Source organism: Limulus polyphemus, unplaced genomic scaffold (assembly GCF_000517525.1).
Source record: "Limulus polyphemus unplaced genomic scaffold, Limulus_polyphemus-2.1.2 Scaffold1071, whole genome shotgun sequence".
Taxonomy (NCBI): Eukaryota; Metazoa; Arthropoda; class Merostomata; order Xiphosura; family Limulidae; genus Limulus; species Limulus polyphemus.
In genome coordinates this window covers 348,036-358,374 of record NW_013666681.1, presented here as the reverse complement: position 1 = coordinate 358,374, position 10,339 = coordinate 348,036, and the positions used below count along the sequence as shown (strand labels likewise).

Sequence of the window (10,339 nt, the reverse complement as noted above, 5' to 3'; positions counted from 1 at the left end):
TTTTTTTTTTTTTTTTAGGACATGAGGCTTAATTCAATATCCAGCTTCATTAATTATTAGTAGTTTTGTATCGTCCCATTACATTATCTTACTAATCCTGAAGTCACAGATTATATTTTCAATTTTAACTTTTGTGAAATAAAAATATATCTGTAATGTAATCATTAAACATTTTTTCCACTGTAAAATACAGAATAATAGATTAGGAGCAATGCCATAATATTATTTACCCACCTAAATTAATCTGGTTTAATACTGTTACGTCTCTGGTCGTTGGTTAATTTTCCGTAGAAATTCTTTCCGAAAAACTTCAGCGATACAAGTCCTTTCTTAAATAAAACTAGCTTATTCTTTATCAATACAACTTTGCAATACACTTAATTTCCACAATCACTTTAACTTACACACACGCTATAATTCACAACGATTCACGCACTTTACTTACAACTTGAATGGATTATCTGTCTCTATCTCTTCAATCTGCAATTATTCATGCCGTCACTTCTTTTGCCGGCTTATATATACAAAAATAGAGGGCGCATAGAGAAGACTAGAGTTGCCACGAACAGACATGATCTTTCTAGAATCTCATGACGTGATACTAGCGTCACGTGACTTCCGCTGTCGTGACAATACATTGTGAGTTAAAAAGAACTTAAGAACGCGATAAATATTATCAACTCAAATACACAAACTTATTTCCACGTTTATAACACAACAAAAACACACGATTCATGAAAACCTATTTATAACTATGTTTTTCAACAATCATATATACATAACAAGTAAATAAATAAGGAAATACTTTCAGATCATTGAAAGCAAACTAACCTTAAACGTGATTTACATAATATTATTTTAGAATAGAGAAATATATATGTTTGTGAAACATTTGAGGTTTTGGTTAGTTTTATTAGGCTGTCTTATTAATAAACGCAGTAGTAAGAAACATTGATTAAATTTTAGATCATTTCCATACAGATAAAATCAAACGTTATAGGTTTCTTGAACTCCTGCTCCCTCACGTAAACAACTGTATTCCGGTGGGTCATTGGTAAAATTAGAGACTTACAACGCTAAAATCCGAGGCTCGATTCTTCCCGGCGGACAAATCGCCGATTCCCAATTATGTAGCTTTGCACTGGGATAAGAAAAACATTAGAATATTTTTGTTCTTATTTGTTACATTTGTGGATAATTTTGTTAATTGCTTGACTGAATGTGAATGTTGTAAAATTGAAATTTAAAGATAAATAATAATAATGATCGAGTTTTATGACGCTGTAGGTCAGATCTCAACGCAAAATAAAGGCCTGTTTAATGACATAAAGCTATGAGACGATACGACGATGCAATGAAATAAGAAAGGTTTGAGTATCAAGAAAATGTATGATTATTTACGAAAGTCGTTCAGAGTCAAATAGGACACGTTGTATTGGAAAAAGTCAAACAGAAGTAATTTCGTAGTACATCCTTTATTCCACATCATACGTATCCAAATAAACTGAGGCCGAACACGAGAACATTTAAAAATGTGTAACTGTACAGTAAACTAGGAAATATTAACAGACAAGAAATCTTACACATTCTAAAACGATCGTTAACAAGAAATTATAACCATATATATAAACCATATAAATTATATATATTCATATTTACTTTCAGTTCGTATACACCACTCACATGCAATGCCTCTTAGGAAACGAATAACTAACAGCCGAGCGGAAGAGCCTTGGTATTGTACAAAGACCTCGTCGGTACTGTATATTTCACCTAAAGTGTGGTTGACATATTATTATACACTATTCTTTTCTTTCTGTTAATATAAATGTTAACGTAGTGTTCACCATTCGAAATGATTAGCTTACTACTCGTTCTAGTTCTTCTGAATAATAGATAATAATAAAATGGTAGTTAATAATGCTTGGAGACGGCTTGAATGGGTAATGAAGAAAAACTTTAATATAAAGGTACCTGATGATGACAAAATCTTGTCGAAACGTTGTACACTTGCTGTTATGTTAAACTTATATTAAAGTCTTCAAGCATTATTAGTCTCAAAGTGAGTTCCTCGTCATCGAAAATGGTAATTAACAATACAAGGTGCTAAAATAAAAAATTATAAAATGTTAACAGATCTCTATCCTAATTCTGAACTGATTTGTATAAATAAAATTGGTTTAAAATTGCATTTCACCAACTTAATGTTGTTCACGCCGTATTAATTGTTGTCAAGCGGTTTCCCAATCATCAATATATATAAAAGCCGAGTGTCGGTCGGTCACGCTCGATTTCTCCTAATTTCGTGAGTCCAATTCCACTTTTTCTCCTATAATATTTCCTCTTTTACTCACCCGTTCCCATTTTACTTGAATTTAATCGCTAAAATAGGCGTAAATAGCACCTACATTTCGTCAATTTTTCTGCTATATAACAGCTGTTAAGGATGAAGTTCCCAGGACCAGATCAGGCATGGCGTTATGTGTGTGACACCACATCATCCACATCATTATGACGTCAAGTTAGGCAGGATCCGAATAGGAAAGCCAAGAAAATTCCTGTGAAAAGTAAAGTCAAAAATTAGCGCAAATCTATGCTTGGGAATTATTACGAAAAAGCCTTTGTTAAAACGGATTGAAGATACCAATTATCTGTAAGGAAGAGGACGACTTTTCATCGGAAGAAGAAAAAGTGTGTAAGCAATTACATGGTCATCGTATCTTTTATCAAAAGGCACCAATATGTAGCATGTTTGCTCAGTTATATGTTATGGATTCAGGGAAAATATGTAGCATGTTCCCGGGAAAGGAAATTTTATATTTCTTTGTGTATTGCCAGTTTCATACGGAATAATTTTGGTTTTACGCTAGTATAAATATAAGTAGCGTTTCAACCCAACGTTTCTAATGTTGGGTGAGGGACGGCATCGGTTCTGGATATGATAAATGTAGTGTAGCTGACATATTATTATTCACTCTTTTTTTTCCGAAAATACAAAATCATCCAATAAACCAATCTTTCTTCACTATACTTCACATCATCCCGACCGTGTCAAAATATACCGAAACTGTTCTAAAGATACACTTCTGTGCATAACTTTACATAAGATTACAGAACTAAAACAAAATCGAAGCATAATCACTTAGTTCTGAATGTAGTAAAGGAAACACAGAAGAAGAAAGCTTACGTTAAAGCGACGTCCAGTGTTGAAACGTAATGTCATTTGTTCAAAGGTGATAAATTTATCTGACTTCATTAATCTGGAATTAATATTAAAAACCTCAATTTTTTCTAAGTATTTCAAATAAATAAGACTTTAAAATGAACATTGTAAGTAGTCTCGGCCGGTTTGACGTTGCTACTGTACAAAAATAGATGAAGTGGAGATAGTGAGAAGACACAGCCTATTTGTAGTTGGTACCGCACAGCAACAGGGGCGTAACTAGCGCTAGAAAATGAGTGGAGGGTGTGTCTTTTTTTCAGAAAATAAAAATATGTGAAATTTTTCGTCTACACAGATAAGTTAACTGAAAATTAAGTGTTTAATAAAAAGCAAAAATCAGAAGATAGTGGACTTCTTAGAGGCTGTATATAGTCACAAAAGGTTTAACGTTTCTACTGTACAGCAATAGATGAAGTGAAGATTTAAAGACTGTAAAAGTTAAAGTCACTGAGTTTCGGTTTAAAAAATCCAATAACTCAGAACCTTATCTTTGCCTGTACTTTTGATACTTTGTACTTATAGGTTGTTATCAAGCACAATCTCTCATAGAACGTCACCTCGAATCGAGAATCAGCCTAAGTTTGATACTCACAGGTAACCATGTCAACTTACTTATTTTCTCTGCATATAATTTTTTCAAATCTCTTAGTGCAGAAACATCATCATTTTATTATGCATGAGTATGTTTTTGTAAATGTATATAATGCACTTTTTTTTTCGTTTTAGGCCTAACTAACGTAGTATTGTTATCACCGAGACTATCGTAATTTAAGACTTGAGTAAATATTACAGTGAGTTAGGCTTAGTTATCGCTACTACGATAATAAGTAGGATTGTAAAGAATGATATTTCTAAAATAGCCGTTAATTGGTAACAATTTTGTTTAAAATCATGTAATTAAGTTGATCGAAAATACTGTTACGTCTCTGGTCATTAGTTAATTTCCCGTATAATTTCTTTCCGATGAAACTTTAGCGACACAGATCCTTTCCTAAATAAAACTAGTTTATTTTTTCTCAATAAAACTTTGAAATTCACTTAATTTCCACGGTCGCGCTATAAGTTAAACAAACGCTATAATTCACAACAAATGACTCATGCGCTCGACCCAACTGTCCGTCTCTATCTCTGTCTGCAATTCAACTACATTCTTGCCGTCAGTTCTTGGCGGTCTTATATGCAAGAATACCGTACATTTAGTAACCTCTAGAGGCTTCAAGAAGGGAGATGAATTTTCTAGAAGCGCATGACGTGTTACTAGCGTCACGTGACTTCCGCTGTCGTAACAATACATTGTGGAACCGAACGAAGCATCGGTATCACTGCTCGCAGAAAAGTTTATTGGTAGCTGAAAACTTCAGATGTAAAAAATAATAAGAATTTATTCCGAAACACCTGTTATCGTAGCGCTGTTTGATTTCGCTTTTCTAACGCGTAACGCAAATTGATGTTCGTAGTTTTCTAGGGTATTGATAACGTAAGTAGTTGTGTGAATGTGGATTAACTTTATACTGTTAGTATAAACTGTACATGGACTTGCACTTATCTATTTCTATCACTCAAAAGGGAATAGCCAATTGAACTCCAGAAATATAAAATGGACAATGTTGACCTGACTTATTATTCAGGAATCACAATCAAGGACTCACACGGTATAACAGTAGGACCTGTTTCTGCTCATAATCTCCAGAACTCTAGGGTAAGTTAAGTGAAAAATATAACTATTTGTTCTTTCATTCTTCTTATCATTATACATGTAAGTTTCCATTAGCAGCAGCTAACCTTTATCATGAATGCAAATTTATTAAAACACATAAACTAAATTAGTACGTCCACACAAAGAACCACGATATTCGTGATTGAACAGGTCCACGATTTCGACAGTTTTATCCAAATTTATGTAACTTGTGAACCAATTTGACCGAGTTTATTTAACTTCTATACGCTTCTCAACCAAGTTTTTTAGTTATAACTTCAGTTATTAAATTGTGACCTTTATGAATTCCAACTTAAAAAAACTTTTCAATTTATTACTCTATGGTCTAAATATAACTTTTAATATTTATGAAGATTTTGTATTTAAGGCAATAAATCCTGATTCATTGGATGTTTGCTAATGTTAAACGTTTACACATTCTATTATTAAACGCTTGTACAAATTCATTCATCAAGAGAACATTGTAACGTTATGGAGTTTTCTACTTACGTATTTATACTAACTAACTCTCTTTTTTCTAGTTTTGTAAATATTTCTCTTCGTCTTTGAATATTTTTTTTCTTGTTGTTATTTATTTCAGAGCGTAAACGTAGTGTCGTCACTACCAAAGTTCGATTCAAATAGAATGCATAATAATGAGACAAACGGTAAGTCAATAAGAAATCTAAATGTTACAATATCGGAGTATCTCAGGATATATATAAAAATGTGAAAACCGTAAAGATGACACACACTCACAACAAAACGCCTTGAACATTCGGATCTTAGAGAGTTTGATACCTAGAAAAACTGAATCGTAGACATTATAGAAGATATTTATGAAAGATATTAACAATGGAGAATATAATTCAGAAATAATATGACAAGTAAAGGATCAGAATCCCAGGGAGTAGAATGTCGTATCCTAGAAAGTATAACTTATAGAGTACCTGAATAAAAGAAACTGAGAAATTTATAAAACTGAATCCACAGACGTGTGTCTCAAAATAATCAAGCACTACGAATCATGATACATATACTGTTTCCTACCTACAGGATCCGAATGTAGATATAATGCGACGTGCGGAATTTCGTCTCCAAAAATCAATAACCCAGGGAATAAAACTATAAATCCATTGTATCAAAGAGAGAGAGAAACTAAATTAGGTGTCAGAGGATAAACTACTGATAAATTGTAAGACAGCTAAAGGGTCAATATTATAGAGAGTAAAGCGTCTAAATATTCAGTAGTCAGAAGTGCAATAACTAAACAAAAAATTCAGGAAGTAACACAACTGAAAATCAATATTTCTGGTAAAAAGACTACTGGAAACTGAATATTTTAGGGACAAAGACAACTGAAAAGTCAATATTTCTGGTAAAAAGACTACTGGAAACTGAATATTTTAGGGACAAAGACAACTGAAAAGTCAATATTTCTGGTAAAAAGACTACTGGAAACTGAATATTTTAGGGACAAAGACAACTGAAAAGTCAATATTTCTGGAAGGAAGGTAACTGAATAGTAAATAGTTCAGCGAGTAAGCCAACTAGAGAATGTGTTTAATATGAATTTATAACATACAATCTTCAAGAGACTATATATACTCTGATTTCTGGGGAGTTGAAATTGTAAAATGAATTGTGACGCTTGCAGATTATCAACCTTATGTAACATGAGACATACAATCAAATATTTAAGTAAGCAAAACGTAGTAGATAACTGGATCCTACGAGAGCAAACGATAAATTATATTTTGCAACTTAAAAATGTTACATGCTAGGTTTTCTGAAATGCAAAAATTTAAAAGGTAACACAGAAAAACTTAAAATACGAGTCTTAATTGCCACTAAGTAAGAATTTTGTTTCTAATAGTTTAATACCGATTCTAAGTAACAGACAACTTAGATAGATAAAACAACAGAGCTAACTTCCAAACGTTCTGATGTAAACAATAAATTAGTCTATGATTCAAGAGTTTGTTAATTTATATACGTAATAAGTAAGAAACAGCGCTTTACATTTTAATACACTTTTCATACAACCCGTTTAATAGCATAATAGCGATTATTTTTCAATATAACAATAAAAAATAATTATATATAATATAACTCTCACGTATTTAATATATCCTACTTTGATTATTTACATGACTTAACTACACCGCAGTATAGTCAATAAACTACAAATAACAAGGAACTGGTAACTCAACAACTCCTGTAAGACCATTAAACCTCTTAATCTAATATAAAATAACTAAAAACATAAATAAAATATGAAAATATATTTGTCGTTGTGTTAATTATTATCCGAAATTATCACACCTTAAAATTATCAAAAGCAACAAAAATTATGGTCATTTCTATTGTTAATGGATGAACACTGCTCTACTAGGGTTAAGATCCTGGTTCCACTCAGGTTAATCCAAAATGTTGATATTTTAAAGACAAACATACGTTCCAGTCTTAGAACTCTGACATCTAAACCCTTTTGATACGTATGAGCATTTAAATTTGTAGACACAGCTCTGATTGTCGCCAAACCGAATGTACAAAATGCAACTCGCTTCATAGGTGCTATATTATTAAATTCAATTATTGTTTTATTGTTTGAAGCACAGTATACTGTACATGACCAGTCATTGCTACAGTTTTGAGTACTAATTTTGAGCGCTTCTTAATAATCTAAAAATGGTCATATTTGGTATTTGTAAATACGTTAAACATACTAATATAACTATCTGACGAGTTTTTGTTTTTCCAGTCATTGAGTTTTATAAGCTGATTAAGTCACATCCGGTATTCAATTGTTTTATATTCACTTAGTTCCCTTGTACAGGAAGCTGACTAAGCCACGTCCAGTGTTCAGTGAGTTTTTGTAGTTTTTTTTCACTTAGTTCCCTTGTATAGGAAGCTGACTAAGTCACGTCCAGTGTTCAGTGAGTTTTTGTAGTTTTTTTTCACTTAGTTCCCTTGTACGACGTGACTTATTCCACAATGGAAACTAAAAATTCGCTGAAAACCTAATGCGGCTTACTCAGCTTAATCAATGAAAAAAGCTACAAAAACTCACTGAACACTGGACGTGGTTTAGTCAGCTTCCTGTACAAGGGAACTAAGTGAAAAAACTACAAAAACTCACTGAACACTGGACGTGGTTTAGTCAGCTTCCTGACACTGCAGGGAACTAAGTAAATAGAAAAAGAACAACACGGTGAAAATTAAGCTGAGTAAGCCACATTAGGTGTTCAGTGAGTTTTTACTTTTATGTTTACTGAGTTACCCTAGAGAGTAAATTTATTATACCAAGGTTAAGCATTCAGAGAGTCTCTATCTTTGTATTCATTGAGTTCCATTAGAGCATGAGTTGAGTGAGATACATCAAGTACTTGGTAAATGTCAGGTTTAATTTGGCAAGTGAAATGTGTACATGTATGAACAGGGAAGTTATAATTGCCGAACACTAAAGCTTGCTTAGTATTTTGAACCTTTTCACAAGATGTCAGTTTTACTTCCTCAGTTGCTCACCCCTATGTCCTTTCTGTTTTCACAACTTTAGCTTCTTACACTTAACATCTATTAGTAAGTAGTGGAAATGTTCAAGGAGCCAAACATACAAAAGGCTAAGTGAATATTATGTAACTTCTGTATAAAAAGGGAAAATAATTAAAGAGAAAACGGTAAAATAAGATGATTTGCTTAATCGTAAAGATTCACATTGTCTCTATGTAGCTGTAGCTGCCGGATGGTGCGAACCCCGACATCTAGCATCATAAGCTCTCATTCATGTCCTTCAGCGGTGAAACAAGACATGACAGTAATAAAAACTAGGACACAAAATTTTATACCAGTTACCTTTCAAACTAATTATACCGAGAAAATCAGTACGGATCAAAGTAAAATCTACAGTACCTTAAACGTGGTTTAGGTCACAGTATCTTTAAAGCGATGTAGCTAAAGGAACCTTATTCATACGTTTAGTACAAAATCGGTTCTAACAACAGACTTATAGCCGAGGAAGAATTAGAGTTGACTTTGTAAAAAATGCAATAACAATCGATTTCTACTGAAGATATTTCTATAGTTCATTTTAGTAATAAGTGCAATAAGAATCGTTTATCTCCATAGGAATGTTGCCCCTCCTGTCGTGCAAGGGTACGTTTCCGGTATTATAACTCTAAAATCGATTTTCGATACCTGCAATGGGCAGAGAAAAGACAGCCTATTGGGTAGCTTCGTGCTTTACAACAAACAAAGGAAATTATAGTTGCAGTTAGTAGATATTATAGTGTTAATTGCAACTGCATGTTAACATATAAACAAACTTAGTATTTAATGTAACAAACGTATTATTACAAGTCATTCTAATCCTAATCTCAAGCAAGTGTATACGACTGAGGAAGTTGATACAAAAAAGAAAATATCTGTATACCTGTGTGAAACAGAAGGCAACAGATAATGATTTTAACTGATCATATGCGAAAATATATTAAAGGTGAGAACTTCAGCCAGAGTTTATTTACGGTTGATTTATTTTTAACAAAGATCAGTATTACAGCTAGGTTTTAGTTTTCTTTTGTATTTTTATAGTCATTATTGTTTTTTTAAATGTTTCCATTTACGTTAGCAGTATTTAAGAATTATATTAATATTTTATTAGTGACTGGAGACAGAGAGATACAACAAAAGGATATAAGACTTATAAGCAAGATGATCGGAAGAGACTGGAAAAATCTTGCTAGACATCTTCCAGGTAAACAGTCAGTATTAATCCAGTAATAATGTGGAAGAACTATGTATACAGATTTCTTACAGAGTTATATATATATATATATACACTGACAAACTACAATGACAAATTCTCTTGCCCACTGTTGTTTCTAATTATGTATGCTTATTTGTTAGCCACAAGTATCTCCCTTTGACATTAGTCCTGTAATAAGATGAAGTCATTGTATCATGTATGTGTAAAACATAAGAAGGAATATACACCTTGGTCAACTTATCATGAACCACAATAGTGGTTCATAATAGGGATCGCAAGAAAAATGCACAAAAACCTAATAGAATGTTCGGGCAAAAAGCACCTTAATCAGTAAAGATTCTGCTTAAAAACAGTTTAAACCTCTATTATTGACTGCTAAGCCTTTACACGCCAACCTACAACAAAAAAGGCTTGGAATATTGCACCCAATATTTTGTAGAATACTAAATATAGTAGTCCGAAGGTCGTAAAGATATTGAAAGTCGATTTGTTTATTCTGTATTTTACATAAGCTAAAAAAACCATCATAATTCCATTGTAAACAGTGTTATTATTACCCCTTGAAGTTGGCTTTTTACAAATATCTGTTTAAAAGCGTAAGTTTGTTTGTTTGTTTTTTGGAATTTCGCGCAAAGCTACACGAGGGCTATCTGCG

The 10,339-nt window shown here is 32.5% G+C and overlaps 1 protein-coding gene across 1 annotated transcript in view; it reads left to right on the top strand.

Annotated features, from left to right (window-relative positions):
- Positions 1-3,759: 3,759 nt before the first annotated feature.
- Positions 3,760-10,339, top strand: part of LOC111086407 — a 12,424-nt gene continuing 5,844 nt past the window's right edge. Inside the window, exons 1-4 of the mRNA XM_022389103.1 lie at positions 3,760-3,817; positions 4,790-4,922; positions 5,521-5,587; positions 9,580-9,672. Coding sequence (XP_022244811.1) covers positions 4,821-4,922; positions 5,521-5,587; positions 9,580-9,672 — 262 coding nt within the window. The 5' untranslated portion in view covers positions 3,760-3,817; positions 4,790-4,820. The remainder of the gene's footprint in view (positions 3,818-4,789; positions 4,923-5,520; positions 5,588-9,579; positions 9,673-10,339) is intronic.